Source organism: Poromitra crassiceps (genome assembly GCF_964638095.1).
Source record: "Poromitra crassiceps genome assembly, chromosome: 10".
NCBI lineage: Eukaryota > Metazoa > Chordata > Actinopteri > Beryciformes > Melamphaidae > Poromitra > Poromitra crassiceps.
In genome coordinates, this window is record NC_139631.1 from 30,996,572 (window position 1) to 31,018,670 (window position 22,099).

At 46.4% G+C, this 22,099-nt stretch overlaps 1 protein-coding gene across 2 annotated transcripts in view; it reads left to right on the top strand.

Moving 5' to 3' along the window:
• fgfr1a (fibroblast growth factor receptor 1a) overlaps positions 1-18,851 on the top strand; it is a 43,257-nt gene extending 24,406 nt beyond the window's left edge. Inside the window, exons 6-18 of one of the 2 annotated variants that reach the window (XM_083644878.1) lie at positions 511-634; positions 2,377-2,567; positions 3,053-3,203; positions 7,516-7,706; positions 8,626-8,771; positions 12,568-12,689; positions 13,229-13,339; positions 14,859-15,049; positions 15,554-15,676; positions 15,779-15,849; positions 15,968-16,105; positions 17,005-17,110; positions 17,323-18,851. In XM_083644878.1, coding sequence (XP_083501004.1) covers positions 511-634; positions 2,377-2,567; positions 3,053-3,203; positions 7,516-7,706; positions 8,626-8,771; positions 12,568-12,689; positions 13,229-13,339; positions 14,859-15,049; positions 15,554-15,676; positions 15,779-15,849; positions 15,968-16,105; positions 17,005-17,110; positions 17,323-17,499 — 1,842 coding nt within the window. In that variant the 3' untranslated portion in view covers positions 17,500-18,851. Of the gene's footprint in view, positions 1-510; positions 635-2,376; positions 2,568-3,052; positions 3,204-4,856; positions 5,002-7,515; positions 7,707-8,625; positions 8,772-12,567; positions 12,690-13,228; positions 13,340-14,858; positions 15,050-15,553; positions 15,677-15,778; positions 15,850-15,967; positions 16,106-17,004; positions 17,111-17,322 lie in introns of both variants that reach the window. The other variant, XM_083644879.1, reaches the window with a different exon arrangement.
• The last annotated feature ends 3,248 nt before the right edge of the window (positions 18,852-22,099 follow it).

The window sequence follows — 22,099 nt, forward strand, 5'->3', positions numbered from 1 at the left end:
CACGATTATCGTGACCAAAATTATCACGGTTATCTTATTATCACGGTATTCGTAAAAAATGGCTGAACATGTTCAAAAAGTACTGAGAGACTCACTGAAATCATTTTACAATGTTATGTTACATTGTAAACTCAGATGCAAAAAGGATAGATACACTCACTGAAATCATTTCTCCAAGGCTGCACGTGCATCTGGGAGACTGTTGCCAACTTTGGTTGATGATGGACAGTATTTACCATGTTTTTCAAAGCACTGTAATCACGGTACAACGGTAATCACGGTACCACGGTTTTAATGATAATGAAAATTTGAAACGGTACGGTTATCGCAAGGAATTGTATCAGGGTTATCATTCAAACTGATTATCGTACATCCCTACTTGGTATAATGCTCAATATATTGCTATATGTTTTATACTTCTATCTTGGATATGGATTATATCACATATATTTTTGTTTTTCATTACCCATTCTCTATGCAGCCTCTATAACCTGTTTCTCCAACGTTCAGGTCCGAGACCATGTGTGGACCATCATCATGGAGTCTGTAGTGCCCTCTGACAAGGGGAACTATACCTGCGTAGTGGAAAACCAACATGGCAGCATCAATCACACCTACCAGCTAGACGTCGTCGGTAAGTGTTCTCTCCCCCGTTTCTTGCTGCCTGCATGCCTTTGCCTGGGCTGGCGTAATCACCTGTGGGATATTCATGAGTGTCACGTTGGTTCAATATCACTAATGCTTCACACCACTAGACCTGATTAGCCCACCTGATGTAATCCTCATCCCGAGAACATGAGGGGAGTCATGTAGTGTTGCTCTGGGGCGAGCTGGGAACGTCCCGTCAGCCATTTGATAAATGGAGGCTGTTTCCTCGCCGGCCTGAGGGATGGAGAGATGTTAGAGGAGTGAACTGATGACTCCCTCCTGGACCTGCCCTGTGACTCGCTCTCGCGCCATTGCGTCTATAAATCACAGTGCCACTTCCTCCGACACCGTCGTACCATGAGCTCAGCGTGACCTCGCCACGGCCCCCACTTCCTCCTCCATCACTGAGCTCACCACAGCCCCCCAGACCCTCCATCACTGAGCTCACCACAGCCCCCCAGACCCTCCATCACTGAGCTCACCACAGCCCCCCAGACCCTCCTTCACTGAGCTCACCACAGCCCCCCAGACCCTCCATCACTGAGCTCACCACAGCCACCCAGACCCTCCATCACTGAGCTCACCACAGCCCCAGACCCTCCATCACTGAGCTCACCACAGCCCCCCAGACCCTCCATCACTGAGCTCACCACAGCCCCCAGACCCTCCATCACTGAGCTCACCACAGCCCCCAGACCCTCCATCACTGAGCTCACCACAGCCCCCAGACCCTCCATCACTGAGCTCACCACAGCCCCCAGACCCTCCATCACTGAGCTCACCACAGCCCCCAGACCCTCCATCACTGAGCTCACCACACCACAGCCCCCCAGACCCTCCATCACTGAGCTCACCACAGCCCCAGACCCTCCATCACTGAGCTCACCACAGCCCCCCAGACCCTCCATCACTGAGCTCACCACAGCCCCCCAGACCCTCCATCACTGAGCTCACCACAGCCCCAGACCCTCCATCACTGAGCTCACCACAGCCCCCCAGACCCTCCATCACTGAGCTCACCACAGCCCCCCAGACCCTCCATCACTGAGCTCACCACAGCCCCCCAGACCCTCCATCACTGAGCTCACCACAGTCCCAGAGACCCTGATCGGCAGCGAGATGGCCTCCGTGAGGGGAGTGCATCCTCCAGAGTGCACGCTGAGTCCCCCCCCCCCCCCCCCCCCCACTGATGTCTAGGTCAAGAAAAGCCTGCACATTTTTGTCAATCTGCCAGATGCTTTGCTCATTAGTTGACTTTGGAGAGTTATCATATCAGTCATCAAAATTGAGCCCCCCAAAAATATCTCATTGTACAGGAACGCTCCAAATTATATTGTTAACTTATCTCCATCTACAGTATTTTAGCACAATGTCAGTACTTGTCTGTCCATCTATTTTGGCCAGTAATTATGCAGGCGGGATATAGTTGGGGAAGCAGTCAGTTTAATTCTTCAGCTGAGAAAATCTCTGTCTGTAACTTGTGAAATGACACAGTATGGGATCAGATTAGACTAGTGACCTTGTCTGCAATCGGCTGTAGCCATTTCCAGGAAGAAAGACTTCAGATGATGGGGGTTTTATTTGGCTTGTTGTGTTTGAGAATCACTCAGGCATGTGTGCTCTTAGGTTATTGCGCTTGTTTATTTTTGATACAACACAGCGTGTTTGCTTCACTGTTTTACGAGACTTCCAAACTAACATTTTGAGGGCCTGTCTGTTGCCTTGCAGAGCGCTCTCCCCACAGGCCCATCCTACAGGCCGGCCTGCCCGCCAACCGCACCGCAGTCGTGGGCAGCGACGTGGAGTTTGAGTGCAAAGTGTTCAGCGACCCGCAGCCTCACATCCAGTGGCTGAAACACATCGAGGTCAACGGCAGCCGCGTTGGCCCTGACGGCTTGCCGTACGTCCGTGTTCTCAAGGTAGGCGCTTCCTCTCTGACCAGTCTGCCGCAACACGCCCTGGCTACAGGTTTTGATTTTAGTTCAAAATAAAAAGACTTAATCAACGTTTATTTGATGTGGTAACCTTTTTTTGTAATGCTAAATGGGGAAACGTAACCGAACTGTTGGATTTTATTTAAATAGTTTTATTGTTCACTGTTTTTGATGTTACTATTACGTTATTTGTGTTAGATTTATTTTCCTGTCTATGCTATTTACAGTCTTATGTCGCCAACACTGTGTTAAAGAGGGGGGGGGGGGGAGTGTATACATGTTAATAATTTGATGTGAAAATGTATTTTACCTTACTATTAAGTTAACTATAACTCTGAAAACGATGAACCATACAAACAAATGCTTCGCTTTGTTCAGCAGAGAAAAAATTGTTTTTCCAAAAATCATTCTAATCATTTGAGCATGTGCCTGTTTGTTTTTATTGTCACACGACTTGTTTGTATTTGCAGCATTCTGGGGTCAATAGCTCGGACACTCAGGTGCTGACCCTCTACAATGTGACTGAGGAGGAGAGCGGGGAGTATATATGTAAAGTGTCCAATTATATAGGAGAGGCCAATCAGTCGGCCTGGCTGATTGTCACCAGATATGAGGCCACAGGTAAAGCACCACGCAGCAGCACAGGACCGCATGTAGGACCACACAGGGGCCATCCTCCCAGGACCACCTGGAAAGCTTAGGGCCATATTATACTAGAGACAAGCTCAGCTGTTTCTCTCCTCCCTCCCTCCATTTTCCCCTCCGTCTCTCCTGCCTCAGTGCTCCTGACTGTAAATGACGCTATGGAAAATTCCCAGCAGAACAGTTGAAAGTGTTTAGTCTCAGGTTTGTGTTGGACTCCGTTCTCATTCCTTGCCCCATGCCTGTGCTGTGCCCTCCTAATAAGGCCCTCTCTTGCCATCATCCTCTTGTGTTACTCTCGCTCCCTCGCCCTCCAAAGTCCTACACTCACATCTCACAGACTCTCTCTCTCCCTCTATCACAGGCTCTCTCTATCACACTCTCTCCCTCTATCACAGACTCTCTCTCACTCTATCACAGACTCTCACTCTATCACAGACTCTCTCTCCCTCTATCACAGACTCTATCACAGACTCTCTCTCACTCTATCACAGACTCTCACTCTATCACAGACTCTCTCCCTCTATCACAGACTATCTCTCCCTCTATCACAGACTCTCTCACTCTATCACAGACTCTATCACAGACTCTCCCTCTATCACAGACTCTATCACAGACTATCACAGACTCTCTCACTCTATCACAGACTCTATCACAGACTCTATCACAGACTCTCTCCCTCTATCACAGACTATCTCTCCCTCTATCACAGACTCTCTCACTCTATCACAGACTCTATCACAGACTCTCCCTCTATCACAGACTCTATCACAGACTATCACAGACTCTCTCACTCTATCACAGACTCTATCACAGACTCTATCACAGACTCTCCCTCTATCACAGACTCTATCACAGACTCTCCCTCTATCACAGACTCTATCACAGACTCTCCCTCTATCACAGACTATCGCAGACTCTCCCTCTATCACAGACTCTCTCTCCCTCTATCACAGACTCTCTCTCCCTCTATCACAGACTCTCTCCCTCTATCACAGACTCTATCACAGACTCCCGCTATTGCAGACTATCTCTCCCTCTATCACAGACTCTCTCTCCCTCTATAAACGGCCTTTGGGTTTTTTTCCACACCTTTTCCAGCTGTCTTGCTCTGTTTACCTATCTTTCACCCACCCCCTGTTGTTGTCTCATGCTCAGAACGTGTTGTGTGTGCAAGATGTGTGCGAGGCCTTGGAAAGTCTGAGTGTGCGAGGCCTTGAGAAGTCTGAGTGTGCGAGGCCTTGAAAAGTCTGAGTGTGCGAGACCTTGAAAAGTCTGAGTGTGACCTGTTCTGCTGTGGACTTTTCCATGTTGCCCATCTCTTGCATGTAGAGATGAGACTGAGGTATTTTGATGTCGGGTGATGGGATGATGCCATGGCCCTATGAGGGCTTCAGCAGTGCGGCCTCTACCTAACAAGCTCGTCCACTAACAGCGACCGGAGGGCTCTCCCTGACAGTGTCCTCCGCAGCAGGGGCTCTGGGTGATACCTTTCGGGAAGATGGTGTGTCGGATCGAGGAGGAGAACGCGCTCCTCTGTCCCAATGCCTTTCTCTTTCAGAATCCTTTACTCATGGCTCCCTTTCCCCTCTTGGGCCTCTTGTTGGGTCTGCTTCCTTTCTTATTTTCTAGACCGCTGGCCTTAACACCACGGACAAGGAAATGGAAGTCCTCCAACTGAGGAATGTGTCTTTTGATGACGCTGGGGAGTATACCTGCTTGGCGGGCAATTCTATCGGGTTCTCTCATCACTCTGCATGGTTGACCGTTTTTGAAGGTATCAGTGGTTCTGTCTCTCTCTCCCCTCTGAATCTCCATATCTTTCCCCTTTCCTCCTCTCCAGCCTGGCTCTCCACCACATTGGCCAGAATGGTGGTCTTGTCTGACTCCAGTTCTGTTGAGAAATGTGAGCGTGGAAGCCAGGGCAGGTTCCCCGCTACTAAACCTCCCTCCCTCTCTCTCTGTGCTCAGCATGACTCGTGCTCCATCTAAGGTTTCTCTCTGGATGGGAGAGCATGGGCCATGTTCTGCTCTGTCTTGTATGAAACCGCAGAATGCCAAACCCGCCCATGAAAACCATAGAAGGTGAAATATGCAATTAAAAAAATAGGCCAATCAGTGTCTCAACCAAAGGTATGTAACGAGCGCTTGATGCTCTCGCGTTTAATAACGAGGTGTGTTTGGCAGCTCTGATCAGGTTTCACTCTAAACTGTGTCTCCCATTCTGCTCTTTAATTGGTGTTTACATTCAATTTGGTTTAAAGCTGATGTTCTTTGACAAGCGCGACAAAATGACATGTATCGCTGATGTCATTTCCTGCTGTGAGCACAGCGCCTGGCTTTGATAATTGGCCCACTGGAGTGGATGTGTCTCATTCCTGAGGGCTGGAATGGGCATTTGTCAAATTATCAAGCTGCTTGTCAGTCAGCTTCTTCACACAAGTGCAGCTCGCTTGTGTCGCTGGTGTTGGTTAGGGGTGTAACGGGACGTACACTGTCAAACATTTTCCTATGTACACGCCCTTGGTTTGGGATGCAGTGCAGTTCAAATGGTTGAAAAAGATTTAACATGTATGCGATGATGTTCCGCTAATTAGGCAATAAAATACCCAGTATAATAGTTTTCAGTTTTCATACTTTTTGTATTTGGGGGGAACTTTGACTTTGTTGAGCTATATCATGTATCATGTTCCGATACAAAACTTAAAATTTAGTTCAAAGTTCAGGCTGGGCACAGAAGTTCAAAGCCTGGGGTCTCAAATGGCAAATGCAACTAGAAAATAAATCTCTGCATGACTTATGTAAACTCCTGGGCACTTTAAGCTCCCTTGTTGAATGAAAATACATTCAGTAATGTCTTTTAGCAGTAAATCAGATGGGATTATATAAGGTAATAGTTATGTAATTATATGGTTATGTAATTACCGGTATATGAATTTTAGAGGCAGGGCTTAACATGATTCTGCATTTGATTTCCTATGGAAAAAGTCAAGAATATATAATTAGATAATTCCTGTTATTTTCATCCTTATTTTTGCCATTATGATGATTGAATTCAAAATTTTAGTGCTGGCTCCCAGCTACGTAAAGCTATACAGTGAAGTGACAACATTTTGAACATAATCAATTGTCATGATGGCAAAAATAACTACAATTACCCTTTCAAGATCTACTCAGCAGGAGGAATTATGGCTGTGTGAAACTTACGTTTCAACAAAAACAAAAAAAAACCCACACACAAACACATTTGGAGCTGCTATTACGTTACCAGCTCGGATGCACTGAGCCGCACCCCAAACCAAGGAATACACAGAAAGAAAGAAAAACGAGAGAATCCGTTACACCCCCTAGTATTGGTATGAATAAATGTTGGTGTTTTCTCTGAATGGGAGGAAAAAAACATGATCTGAATTGGATGGTTAAAAGAAAAGCGTCAACAATTATTACCACATGTCGGTTTTACGTGACGAGACATTGTTTGCATTACCAGCACCAACACACAATTAGTTTGAAAATGCATAATAAAAAAAACGAGGGAGTCAGAATGGGACATATTCATGTTAATAATCGTGTTAAGCAGTTAAGCTTTTGAATATAGCTCATGCTTTGTGACGTGCCTTGCTAGCTAGACATACAGGTAGACATGCAATGTAATTGTGAACATGTGATAGAGTCAAAATGATGTGCAGTGCTCTTAGTCTTTTACATGTTGAATGTGTGAAGTATCAATGCGGTGTACAGAAATCAGAGCCTTTGCACACTATTTAACTACTTAAATATCCATGAACTACTACATTAACAAAAATCCCTAATATTTGTAGTTTTAGTCAAACTTTGGATTATCTGAATCGGTAGAACATCTAAACACTGAGGCCATTAGTTTTGTCCTGACTGTTTCTTAGTGGGGTCTAGCATGCGCCTGTCGAGAACTTGGCTGCTCTCTGATTCAAGGGACTATGACCACTTCTCACACTGGCAAAGAATGTGGAGTGAAACCCTATGCTTCAAAGAAGTGATTATTGGGCCACAATAGGAGTTTGTGCCTAGGCCTCCTGTCCTGTGTGTGTCTGTGTCAAAGGCTCTGGTTTTTAGACATGGCAGCTGTGTGTGTGTGTGTGTGTGTGTGTGTGTGTGTTTGGGTGGGCGGGCCATCTGTTGTGTTTGTGTTGCTGTGTACCGCAAAACATGAATTTGTACGGTGTGTTTGGGTATGTGTGCACAGTCCCTCTGTTGTGGTTTTGATTTCATTCGTGGTAGCTGACCCCGACCCCCTTGCCGTTCCCCCATCCAGCAGTCCCACACTACCCTCCATCCAACCACACCTACTTGGAGGTGGTCATCTACTGTGTGGGTTTCTTTATCATCGCTGTCATGGTGGCCACCGCCATCATCGTCAAGATGCGCACCTCCTCCAAGAAGAGTGACTTCAACAGTCAGCTGGCCGTCCACAAGCTGGCCAAGAGCATCCCCCTGCGCAGACAGGTAACAGAAAGTAGATAGGGGGTTTGGAATATTTATACCTTTTCCTCTCTTCTCATCTCTACGTTTCCACATCCCAATTTGCTCTCATACTAAATGTAAAGCTCTTCCTTATATTGAGCTATTAAGCTAATCACAGGGTTCCCATGGGTCCTTGAAACCCTTGAAAGTTTGTACATTTGAGTAAAAAAGATCAAGGCCTTGAAAGTTTTTAAGAATAGACATAGACATGGCTCATTAAAAGGGCTTGAATTTATATATTTTCTACAAGAATAGAAACAACTCGTATAGAAATTAAAGTTCTTTCGATGTTTTTTACTCAACGTTAGTAAATAGGCTATGTTCCGCTGTCCGCATGTGTCTCCCGTCGTCTGTGCGTCCTTGTTTCACCCAAACTCTTTCATTGTTGTCTGTGAGCTTCTGTAAAGCCTGCGAGTTCTCATTATCAACATGTGTTCTAAACAGTAAGTGACCTTGATCCATGTCTCACTATGATCCATGTCTCACTATGCTGTGTTTGCTTTCTTCAATTTGAGGGAATTTGGCTTGAAAAGTCCTTGAATTAGATTGTTTTTAAGAGGTGTGGGAACCCTCTAATCATATTTCCATAGAATCTATGTTACTGCCAGTACAAATGGTGTTTTTAATATTTGGGAAAATGAAGTGCATTCATTCATAGAGCTTCCAGATTCCTTGTGAATCCTGGACGTCCTGTAAATCAGGTAGGTATGAGAAGTCGAGGTGTTCCTCCCCCATGTCCACACCTCAACAAAGTAGTTATGGTCATTTTGGTCATGTCTCTATAAAACATGGTTTAGAAATTCAGCAGTACTCCACTCTGTAGTTTTCAATCTCTTTCAAATTCTTTTTAATCGGTGTCTTTTCCACTATGAGAGAGTAATTTCAGGCGTCTTTACCTCAGGTGTCTGTGGACTCGAGCTCCTCCATCCACTCTGGGGTGATGCTGGTTCGTCCTTCTCGCCTGTCCTCCAGTGGCTCTCCGATGCTGTCCGGGGTGTCAGAGTATGAACTGCCCCAGGACCCCCGCTGGGAGCTTCCCAGGGACAGGTATGTTTTGGACAAAACCTCCAGGCGGGGCGACAGAAGCCTACAGCTGTTATTTGTGCCTGCTTTTTCCTTATTCTAAAAGGAGTAGTGTTTTAGGCTAGTTTTGTGTCTGAGTGAAACTGTGGCTCAGCTGGCTGATAGCTGGTTGATAGCTCTCAGCTGACACCAGCCCAATCACCCACCTGAGAACGACGGGCGCTGATTAGAGAGGTGTGGCTTATAGCCCTGTTGAAGCAGTATTTCTGAACACTGTCAGTCTACAGCGGCAGCGGTAAGCGGCACGTAGCCTCGGGCACGAAGACTGGCACAAAGACAAGGGAGTCTTTCTGCGGGAGTCCTTCGAGGGGAGGCCATATAATAGGGTTTTTTGCTACCTCCCTTATTCTACCTACTCATCTACCTAACTATGTGTTTTCTTCCCATCCCTGTTGTAACCACAGCCCACAGACGCCGTAGACACGGCTGCTTCAGGTGTAGTAACTCTGGTAATCTCTCCCATCCTAAGCGCGCTAACAGTCCTTTTACTATTGCCGGAGGTCTCTGGAACTGTCAGTCGGCTGTTAAGAAAACTGAGACCATCTCGGCTCATGCTCTATCTCAAACCCTCCACTTTCTAGCTCTCACAGAGACCTGGATCATTCCTGAAAACACTGCTACTCCCGCAGCGCTCTCTGCTGCATATTCGTTCTCGCACACCCCTAGAGCCTCTGGCCGTGGCGGTGGCACTGGTATCCTCATCTCCCCCAAATGGACCTACACTGTCACCTCTCTCTCTCATCTGTCTATCTCATCTTTTGAGTCCCATGCAGTTGCCGTATCCCTACCCATCAAGCTCAACATTGTGGTAATCTACCGCCCGCCTGGTCCGCTCAGTCACTTTCTGGACGAGCTGGACACCCTCCTCTCCATCTTTCCTGAGGATGGTACTCCACTCATCCTTCTGGGAGACTTCAACATCCAGCCAGTAACCTTACAATCTCTGTCTTTCCTTAACTTCTTCTCATCCTTTGACCTTTACCTCTCTCAATCTCCTCCTACCCACAAAGCAGGGAATGTGCTGGACCTGGTCTTCACCAGATCCTGCTCCACCTCTAATCTCACTGTGACTCCTCTTCCTGTATCCGACCACCACTTTATCACCTTCTCCCTTCCCATCCCCCTCCCCTCCTCCCTCTCATCTCCTCCTCACTCTACCACCACCCGACGCAATCTAAAAACTCTCTCACCCGACTCCCTCTCTTCTACCATCCTCTCCCTACTTCCCCCTGCAGAGCAATTTGCTCTCCTGTCCTCCGACGAGGCTTCCACTACTCTTCTCTCCTCTCTCTCCGCCGCTCTTGATTCTCTTTGCCCACTCACCACTAAGCCTGCCCGATCTTCTCCCCCTTCTCCTTGGCTGACTGAATCTCTGCGAACTTATCGAACTGAGCTTCGGGCAGCTGAGAGAAAATGGAGAAAATCACATCTCCCTGAAGATCTCTCTTCCTACCACCTTATCCACTCAAACTTCACTGATGCTGTCTCTAAAGCAAAAACCTCCTTCTTCATCTCTGAAATCCAGTCCTCTGCATCCAATCCCAGTAAACTGTTCGCCACCTTCTCCACGCTCCTCATCCCTCCCTCCCCTCCCCCTCCCTCCTCCCTCTCTGCTGATGACTTTGTAACCTTCTTTACTAAAAAGGTGGATGACATAAGCTCCTCCTTCCATCCTCCAGGCACCCCCACTAACACTCCCGACTTCAATCCTGCTCCTCGGCCCCCTGTCCCTGGATTTCCTTCCTTCTCCCCTCTCTCTCCTGATGAAGTGCTTAAACTCATCAGCTCAAACCGAGCCACTCACTGCCCCCTCGATCCTATCCCTTCTTCTCTCCTCCAAACCATCTCACCTAACATATCTCCCTTCCTCACTACCTTCATTAACTCCTCTTTGTCCTCTGGTCTTGTCCCGCCTGCTCTAAAGACTGCAAGAGTCAAGCCTCTGCTTAAGAAACCCTCCCTTGACCCTACTGCTATTCACAACTACAGACCTGTCTCTCTTCTCTCATTCCTTTCCAAAACCCTCGAACGAGCAGCGTCCGAACAACTTTCTCTCTATCTCTCCCAAAATGACCTCCTGGACCCTCTGCAGTCCGGTTTCAAGCCCTCTCACTCCACTGAGACAGCTCTTCTTGCTGTCACAGAGGCCCTTCACACTGCTAAGGCCTCATCCCTGTCTTCTGTTCTTGTCCTCCTTGACCTGTCTGCTGCCTTCGATACAGTCAACCACCAAATCCTTCTTTCCACTCTGTCTGACCTCGGCATTTCAGGCTCTGCACTCTCCTGGTTTGCTTCCTACCTCTCGAACCGCTCATACCAGGTCTCATGGAGAGGGTCTCTCTCCAGATCCTGTCCTCTTACCACCGGTGTCCCCCAGGGCTCAGTCCTGGGCCCCTTACTTTTCCTTCTCTATATAAGATCTCTTGCCTATGTGATCTCTTCTCATGGCTTTTCCTATCACTGCTATGCTGATGACACCCAGCTTTTCCTTTCCTTCCCCCCCTCTGACACTCAAATCGAGGCTCGCATCTCTGCATGCCTCAAAGACATTGGCGACTGGATGTCTGCCCACCACCTCAAGCTCAACCTTGGTAAGACCGAGCTACTCTTCCTCCCAGGAAAAGACTGCCCTCTCGCAGATCTCTCCATCTCCATTGACAACACCACTGTACTGCCCTCCAAAACAGCTAAGAACCTTGGGGTGATCCTTGACAACCAGCTGTCTTGCTCTGCCAACATAGCTGCTACAGCGCGCTCCTGTAGGTTCTCTCTCTACAACATCCGCAAAATCCGTCCCTTTCTCACAAGAGAAGCGACTCAACTCCTGGTCCAGTCTCTTGTCTCCTCCCGCCTGGACTACTGCAACGTGCTCCTGGCCGGCCTACCTGCCACCGACATCCGACCGCTTCAGCTCATTCAGAATGCTGCAGCCCGTCTGATATTCAACCAACCCAAATTCTCTCACGTCACTCCCCTCTTCCAGGAGCTCCACTGGCTTCCCATCCCGGCCCGCATCAAATTCAAGACACTGGTACTGGCCTACAGGGCAGTACACCAGTCAGCTCCCCGGTACCTCCAATCCATGGTCAGGTTCCAAACCTCTCAGCGCTCCCTTCGCTCCTCCACCAGTGCAGGTCGCCTCGCCCCTCCTTCGCTACGGGGGCTCAAAAGTCGCTCATCCCGATCTCGACTCTTCTCATCCCTGCCACCTCAATGGTGGAACGAGCTTCCACCTTCGGTCAGGACAGCTGAATCACTGCCGATCTTTCGGAAAAGACTAAAGACTCACCTTTTCAGGCTCCATCTGGGCCCTTCTTGATCTAACTTCGTTCTCTCTCTTTCAAAAAAAAAAAAAAAAAAAAAAAAAAAAAAACTAACCAACCTTGTACCACTAACCTAAACTTGTACCACTGTTCCTTCAGAAGTTGTAGTTTGTCATAGACTGTGCTCCATAGTTGATTGCTCTATTGCTGACAAAAAATGTGTTATTGTAAGTCGCTTTGGATAAAAGCGTCTGCCAAATGACGTAATGTAATGTAATGTAATGTCTACAGCTTAGAGAAGTAGGCTTGTGACAGGACTGTTGGCGGTTTGAAATCCAGAACCAGGGAAATCTGGATAAAGCAAGTGAATGAGGAACATTTCTCTCAGTGAAATAGAGCTTATATTCTCAGTCAGAAAGGCCAGCCTTCGTCACAGATTTGGAGTTACAGTCCACTGACTGTCACTGACTCTCTCTCTTTCTTTTGCCCCCACACAGGCTGGTGCTCGGGAAGCCCCTGGGAGAAGGCTGCTTCGGTCAGGTGGTGATGGGAGAGGCGCTGGGTCTCGACAAAGAGAAGCCAAACCGTGTGACGAAAGTCGCGGTCAAAATGCTGAAATGTAAGTCGGCTGCCCTTTTTCAAAGTTCTCAGTGGGTGTGTGGACTCGGGCAGATGGGTACCGAACCTAATGGGATCTGCTGGAACGCAGCTAGGATTTGTTTAAGAGGAAACGCCTTTAAAGCACGGAGCGGTTTCTGCGTAAGCCTCATCTCCAGGCTCCAGGGAGGAGAACATCTCTGACACCAGAGCCATGATGAACTATTAAGAGACATCTGCCACTGGCTCCCAGCCACTGTGCAACGGGAGAGCGGAGTAGAAATTTATGAGAACCCTTGACATCCGATATACGACAGTGTTCATAAAACTGCGAGGAGTCGTGATGTAGGGAAAGTAGCATTTATAGCCTGGTACTTTTTAAGTGCCTTTCCCCAGGGAGCGTCCCCTTCGCCTAGCCTCAGCTCAACCTCTAACTGTTGTGTCTGTGAAAGCTATCATGTCTGCTCAAGGTGATCACACTCGGGCCTTTTTGGGCCTTTTCAACCGACACGGAACGTCAACTAATTGTCCTGATGTGATTTCTTTCCCTTTGCCCTCCAGCTGACGCCACAGAGAAAGACCTGTCAGACCTGATCTCAGAGATGGAGATGATGAAGATGATTGGGAAGCACAAGAACATCATTAACCTGCTGGGAGCCTGCACACAGGATGGTAGGAGCCAGACAGACTGGGGGCCCCACTACTGACCCCGGCCTGCTCTGTAACACACTCGCACGCACTCGGCATGCGTGCGCACAGACACAGACACACACACACACACACTCGCTCAGAAGCTGTTGTCCCTCAGACAAAGTGTTGCCGTGCGCCTTGCACTGTGAGATGTGTAGAACGGCATGAATAAACGGTCCTGACACCAGCTTCCGAGCTCTCAGTTTGAAATGACCACAGCTGCTGCCAGGGTTGCCATATCTCTCAAATCATCCCTGACAAGGCCTGGCACTGTTCATCAGCCTCTGCTGCAGAGGGAAACTGCTGCATATTGCTCTGCCCCCCTGCCCCCCCCCCCCCCCCCCCACACACACACACACACACACACACTAGAAACACTGCTAAACAAGCTCTTTGTTCAGTCCACTTCCTTGATAAGTAAATGGCAACATTCCTTATAGCTTTATCTACCAACTGTTTTCACATTGAAATGTCTTATCTTGAGTAAGCACTCTATGGATGCATTTAAGCATTGACTTCAAAGTGTGTTTGAGTGCACTGATTTATGTATGTGTTTTTTGGTCAAGTCCTTAGAGCTGGAGTGCATAACGTTTACATATAAATGAACGTCCGTTACATTCAAGTCATTGTCAAATGAGTTCCCACAGTGTTAATGTTAAGCCTATCGGCGCCAGATAACTGTATTTCACAGTAGACTGGAGTTTTCAATCTGGTGTCTGTGGTGGCATTCCTGGCCTGGCTGGCCTGGAGCATGCGCACGAGAAACCTCCGCCTGGCCAAGCCTGCTAATTTCCGATTAGCCTTCTGCTAACTTGAATAGGGCAGCTCTTCTAGACTTTCCACGTTATCGGACTAAATGGGTCAAATTCTGAAGTTATTTCACAGGGCTTGTGTGACGATCAGAGAAATGTATCCACTGTTTACAGCCCGACGGAGTAGGCGACGGCGTAGCCTATGGAAAATGCTGCATTCACGTGCTGCTCGGATTATCCGAACTTCCGAGTTAAAAAGTTGTTTTTCTTCGGTGTGTCATGAGCTTTTAACAAAAAAGATGTGTTGTATTTGATTGCTCAGAGCATTTTAGACAACACGTTGATAGCCGCTTCCAGTTTTTGCGTGAAACGGTCAGGACTTATTTTCCCGACAACACATGAATGCAGCACAGATACTCTCATTGCCAGAAGCACCAGAAGGGGGAGACAAAGGTTATGCACTACAAAAGTTACACACTCCAGCTTTAAACCTATGTTCTTTCTATGTTTTCTTTATTACAGTTTACTACAATTAGCTATTCTTCCCTCTTACAAAAAAATTATGATTTATAGTTTAAGAATTCACATAATGACATGGATGGCAGTGCTTACTACTGTACCATCCTGCAAGAATTCCTGTTCTGTGACAATAGATGATTTTGCCCGTAGAATGATTTTCTGTGTCACATAGCTTCATTTTATGGTGAAGAAAGTATTTATGGACACTTCCCCTCCCTTGTTGTTTCCAGGTCCGTTGTATGTGATTGTAGAATATGCGTCCAAGGGCAACCTGCGGGAGTACCTGCGAGCTCGACGCCCACCGGGGATGGAGTACTGCTACAACCCTGACCAGGTTCCCGTAGAGAACATGTCCATCAAAGACCTGGTGTCTTGTGCCTACCAGGTGGCCCGTGGCATGGAGTATCTGTCCTCCAAGAAGGTAACGCAACAAATACAACCTGGGTCTAAAATTACACTACCCCACCAAGCAATAATATCTTTGCTGGATAAATTAATGAAGGGAAACCCACCACACGCCAGCTACTTTTTGAAATGCTAACATTTGAATGCCTTGGTTATAGTCGCCTGTTCTCACAGAGCGAACTGTCTTTGTTATTTCAGCATTAATATGAAAGTATCCTGTAACTTTGAACACTCTTGCACGTGAATTACAAACTCAAATTAACACACATTACCAGTTTTCACCGTTTCCATGTATAGAATCGGGTAGAGTGACATATTGCTATGATGAAAAATGCATATCAATAATTTTGAAGGGTAAAAAGTATTCTTGGCAGGTAAATGTTTTTAGTTTATTAGCTCTTGGCAGATGAGACCGAATCCAACCCAACACTGTATATCACCACAGTGCCTCCTATCATTACAAGGTAGGCGAGAGGACAGTGTTTCAACTCTGCTAAAGTCTTGTTGTACTTGTGTGCAGTGCATTCACAGAGATCTAGCCGCTCGTAACGTCTTGGTAACGGAGGACAATGTGATGAAGATCGCAGACTTTGGCCTCGCGAGAGATATCCACCACATTGATTACTACAAGAAGACCACCAATGTGAGTGCTCATCTCATTTGCCCACAGTTATTCATAGTTGAACAACATCTACTATTCTGCATCCACACAGCCATCCGTAACACATACATACCTTTCCCACAGGGTCGTTTACCAGTCAAGTGGATGGCTCCCGAAGCTCTGTTTGACCGGATATACACACATCAAAGTGATGTGTGAGTATTGTGTTTTAATGATTCTTCCGATTATTATTATTATATATTTTTTTGATGGAATGTAAGGGGACGACATTTAGTTCTTCAAAGCCTGACACTCTTGTCTGTTTCTCTGCAGCTGGTCATTTGGGGTGCTGCTGTGGGAGATCTTCACCCTGGGAGGCTCGCCGTACCCCGGGGTCCCAGTGGAAGAGCTGTTTAAGCTGCTGAAGGAAGGTCACCGCATGGACAAGCCCTCCACCTGCACTCATGAGCTGTAAGGGAACGCGCTACACGCCGAAAATCAAACGCGTCACCTGCATGTTTCGGAACACGTTTTAGAGACGCACTGCTTGAGACTTGGCATGTGCTTCTTTATTTTTTCCCAAGTTCTTAATAATTTCCAGCTTTTACACATTTGGAAACACTCAAGTAACCGGGAAAACCAGGTTTTTTTAGCAAAGAGTCTGAGGACTGTGTTTGATGGTTGCGTACAGCGATGGTGTCGCTATTGATGAGGCAGGTGCTGTTGTGATTGGAATATTTTCTTTCTGATTTGTCTTGTAATTGCCATGAGAGAGAAAATGTCAATGTCAACAGGAGCAAACAGCTGATCCAACTTGTACAAGTGTAGACTGTAGAAGTAGACTCGACAGGCAGAACTTAAATGAATAGCACTTTACAATTTTTTTTTTTTTTTTTTTTTAAGTAACACAATCTGCTCAGCTTTAAAGACGAGGCCAAGCTGGCTTATGGCTGCGTTCACTGCTTTGTCCAAATGATCAAATCAATACAATGTTCTCTGTACATCAGGTAAATTCCAGGTGCTTAGCAACAATGATGCTGCCTGCCCTTGGTTGAGTGACATATCTGGCAACCAATAAAACTTGAGACTCAAAAGTTGACCGTATTCCAATTGGAGCACATTGTTCAGCTCCGTCTCAGGTTGCTAGACCGTCACCTTCCAGCTACAGCTGGATGAGAGGTTTGGCTCACTGGGCTATTACCGAGCCGCCTTTTTAGAAGAATTTTACATATGAATACAAACGAAACATCACATTCATTCTTTTATAAGATTTGGGATTTTATACATTAATAATGCAGAGAGGCATGAGGCAGTATGATCTTGACTGCCGTCGGTTAAAAATCACTTGCATCTTTTCCCTGTCTCTGCAGGTACATGATGATGAGGGACTGCTGGCATGCTGTGCCCTCTCATAGACCCACGTTCAAACAGCTGGTGGAGGATCTAGATCGCTGCCTGGCCATGACATCCAACCAGGTCAGTCCTACTCTACTACTACAATCAGACTGCAGGGAACCAACAAGCGTCTGCTTCTCATGTGCATTTCTGAAATAATATCCAGTCAATATTGTAACATAACATAATTTTAATTTAATGAGAGAGAGTTACATCAAACAGGCTTTGCTCTCTACCAGATTAAGCTGTTTTGGATGTCAAATGCCTAATTCTCTGTCCTTTGGTGCATATAGGAGTATTTGGAGCTGTCCGTGCCTCTGGACCAATATTCCCCCAGCTACCCCGACACCCGCAGCTCGACCTGCTCCTCGGGCGAGGACTCGGTCTTCTCCCACGACGCCGGAGCCGAGGAGCCCTGCCTGCCAAAGTTCCCTCCCCACTCCAACGGGGCAGCCATTAAGAAACGCTGATACCTCAACTCCACTCAGACAGACGTTGTGACATATCCTCTTCCCCCGCCCTCCGCTCCCTGCCTCATGGGGTTGGACTTCTCTTCCCCGCACATCCCAGAGATGAAGCTAAAACACTGGTGCTCTGTGAGAAAGGAGGCTCGGAGGTCCACCTGCTGGAACTTGTTTGGTCACGTGGTGGGTGCCGAAGAGTGCAGGCGTTTCCAGGTTCCTGGTGGCGAGGTGGCTACGATGTTTACGGGGCACTTTGTATTACCGGGAGCGGCAGTGTGTCACAGCACTGCAAAAGAACAGACTCCCACTCTTCTCTCCACTTTGGGCAGTCCACGGGTCAAGAGAATCAAAAGGACTGGCTCTGATTATGTCAGTTGTGTTTTTCCACGGTGGTTCCATCAGTAGTGAAGGAAAGCATTCCGCTTTTCAGACCAAATCCAGAGAATCTATTACCAAGGGACACGCATACCTTGTATATGTCAGCACAGTGGTCCACTGCATCATTCAAACTATCTTCTTGTAAATACAGTTAGAAAATTATAAATATGAATATATATTTACACTGTACTCTTATTTTTATTACCATATTTGATTTATTTTCTTTTTGTACAAGGATGCTTTTTGTTTGATCCATTTTTGAATATAGTCCAGTCCATAGGGGCAGTTGTTACATGAAACTATCTTAAAATTTTATTGAGGATTACTTGGCCAGTTTTTGCTGTATCACAATTCTTTTCAGCTTCGCTTCCCCCTTTAATCCGCTACATAATCATCAATGGAAAAATATATTCGCTTTTGTTTTCAGGTACAAGTGGTTTTCATGACACAACCTGCAATACGACGTAGCCTCCATGTTTGGAGTTTCTGTTCATCAGAAGTCAGCCATGCTCCCTTATGAAATATCCATACTGTGGGTGGGTGGGTGCGTGTGTGTGTGCGAGTGCTTGTGCAAACCAGTGCGTGTCTGTGCATATCAATGAGTGCTAGGATCAGCAGGGTGTGCAGAAAAATGTATCTCGTCTCATTCAAGATTGTTGGTTTACTTCATGGATGGTCACAGAGCTGTAAATATTCCTGGTTGTTTGTCATGGTGGTTAAAAAAAAGAACCAGAGTAATTTCTTTCAGTCGACATCATGCACTTCCACTGTGCACACCTCCCATGTGATGAACTGATCTTCTACTGTAAATGTTTTAACGGGAGTTACATTTACAGCCGTATAACTTCGTTTGAAGGGTTGCAGCAACACGTATGTCATCGTAAAAAGGATTACATTAAATAAAATGCTATCGAAAAACAAACCCCTAACGCTTTCAGAGTTTGAACTGAACTTAATAAACGGGTCCATAAATATCAACATTTTCTTGTTTGTGATGTAAATCATGTTTGCGGAGATGGAACGGCGGACACTTCAATCTCCCACCCATTTAGTGCAGGTTGCCGGGGACGATTAAATATGATAATGTGCTGCTGACATCAGAAGAAACGCCGGCGAGTGCAGAGAGACACAGCCAGCAGTAAACATGTAATTTATGGTGGTGTGAATGGCTTGGCAAGTGCTGCTACACTTCTATCCATCAGCCTGGCCAACCTTGATGCCCGTGTCTGGCTCTGGCTTCCTGCCATTGGCTGATGCATCACCTGGATTGCAGTCTCCATGCAACAGGCTAAAATCAGCCACATGGTGTGGCTGGCTTTTCGACCCTTTTTAAAAGCTAGCGTTTACAACTAGGGTCAATGCAGTTAGCCCTTACCGCCTATTTAACTTTTAAAGCAGAGAGCTTCATATGTGCATGCCGGTGATGAGAGAATCAAGCCTCGTTTGTCCCGTATGAGTACAAAAGTTGCTGGGATTTGTAAGGCGACGCCGATATATCCTCGACAGCACATGCCATGATGGCCTTCAAGGATACAAAGTCATTTCTATCCAGATTTCCACGTACTCTTCCAGAATGCAGAAACACACATGACCTTAAAGGAACACTCCACCGATTTTCAACGCTTATTTATTTTGCACAGAATCTCACAAATGTCTGAAAAGTGTAAACCGTTTTGCAGACAATCATTTAGTTTGACAGTTATTGAGAATTTATTTGAGTAAAATTGTGGACCAGTGATTGAATTTGTGCATGAATGACATCGCTGGTCCACAACTTTACTCAAAGCAACTCTCAATAACTGTCAAACTAAATGATTGTCTGCAAAACGGTTTACACTTTTCAGATATCTGTGAGATTCTGTGCAAAATAAATCTTCATTGAAAATCTGTGGAGTGTTCCTTTAATGTTTTTTTGGAGAAATGTCATCCATCCCTGGAAACGGCTGGTCATAAAGTATCATCTGTGTGCTGTGGCTGAGGTGATGATGAAGGGCTCCATAGAAGAATAGAAAGTGGGGGAGAAGCTTTGCTTTATAACCAGCTAATGGTGCAGAGCGTGGGTTGCAGGTGCAATTAGGTAGAGGGTGTTATCACTCCTGACAGATGGCACGCGACGAGTTTGCTAGAGCAAAGTTCACCAGCGATTGTCCAGTATTATAGCAGCAGGGAGATGAGCAATACTCTAAGGTACACCTGTGGTTAAGGGACTTATGAGTTGTCAACAGAGATGAGAGAAGTAGGCCTACAGTTGTGTAAAAAAAAGGACTCGACTGGTAAAAGTAGTGATTCAACTTGTTTACTCAAGTAAAAGTAAAAACAAAAAACAGGCTCTGAAATGTAATCAAGTATAAAAGTAAAAAGTATTTCTACCAGCTGTTTCTGTGCAACGCTAACTGAATCTGAAGATAACTAGAATTTCTCCAATTATAGCAGTAGGATTGGATACAGGTGGTGCATGCTGATGGTATTTAATCTCTGGTCCTGGTTTTGTTTGAAACACAGTCACTGAAGAACCAAATCTAGGAAATGAAAATAAAGTGACAGTCCTTCAAGTCAGTTTTGGTGGAGCACGAAGTCCTTGGTTCAGGCGATGTGTGCCCAGCGCTTGGCGAATCCGGATCCGACACACGTGGGCCAGACTGGGAGGACATCTCTTGGCCTCCAGAAAGACCCTGAGCACCTCGAGATCTGCCCTCACCTCCAGTGTTGCCTGCTCCCAGGTCACCCGGGTCAGCGCTGTGGTCCAGGAGCAGCTGGACAAAGGCCGCCTGGCACCTGTTAAAGCAGCACCACCTCCAGCAAGCGAGAAGCCACGTCACGGGCCAGAACTCCAGCGGCCTGGAGCAGCAGGCGGAAGCAGTCCAGGTGGTTGCGTTCAGCACTGATGTAGAGAACGCTTTCCCTGTCAACAGCAGAACAGAACCTAATGAGTTCCTGCAGCATGTCCAGCCTTCCTGCCCGGGCAGCCAAGTAGAGCGGGGTGTAGCCATATAGGCCTACTGTATAGCTGTTGGGGTCGACCCTGGCTTCCAGGAGGATCTGGACACAGTCCAGGTGACCTTGGTACACCGCACAGTAGAGAGGCGTGTTAGTGTAAGGAAGCTAGGTCTACCTGGGCTCCGTGGGTGATCAGGTAGGCCACACATGCAGCGTGACCCTGCCAAGTTACGAGCCCCAGAGGGGTGCTGTAGTAAACAGTAGCCTCTCATTGATCCACGTCTTATTGATCCACATACTGAAGCGCTCTTCCTGCAGATGTTGCTCAAGTTACATCACTGATGACATCACAATTCCTCGATTGACATCAATGATGACATCAAATTGCTCAGGTCAGGTGACATCACTGTTGACATCATCAGTGATTTAGGACATCGCAATGGTAGTGACCTGGCCACTATAGGCTGAGCCATCTGTACCGTAACAAATTATTTGTACTTAGTTACTTGCCATCTCTGGTGTCAAAGAAAACCTCAAAAGACTTCAGTGTGTCTTTGTTTTGCATTGTAGCAACAGACGGGGACACTGAGAGGTCTTAGAGCATGTTTATTGTCAGCAAATGTCAAATTAAGTGCTGTCTAATTGCGGGGCAAAAACTGATTTGGCAATGCTTGAAAATCAATTTGGGAATACTGGAATTTCGGCCATCTACTGTAAGCGGTGCTGTAATTGGCAAGTTAAACCAGCAGTAGCAACACCCTTGTTGAATTCTTGTCAGCTTAAAGTACTGTGTGGAGTTATAGCCTTGAAGAGCCATTTTAGCAGCTACTAATTTCAAGACATTCATATGACACTGTAAATGAAAAAAAGAGGGGGAGCTCAATAAATCAATTGTAGTTAAATCAAGCAGTGCTCTAAACATGCTCACTGTTTTGGAAGTATAATTACTTACTACCATTAGGTCTAAGACAAACCTCTCTATCATTGAGCTATGCATTCGCAAATGGAGTTGCAGAAACATGACATTAAAGTGACTTAATTTAAATTAATTAAATTACAATTACCTAATTGTAAACACTAAGGAACTAACTTTGATGCAGGTTTAGCTGTTGTCCTGTTGGTGGGTGTTAGGTGGTTAAACGTAAGTATAATAATAATAATAATAATGATGATAATAATAATAATAACAATCATCATCATCATCATCATCACCACTAATATTTCTGTTAGATTTAAAGCCCTCTGACAAGATTGACAAAGATCAGTGAGACAGAATTTCCCAAAATGTAAC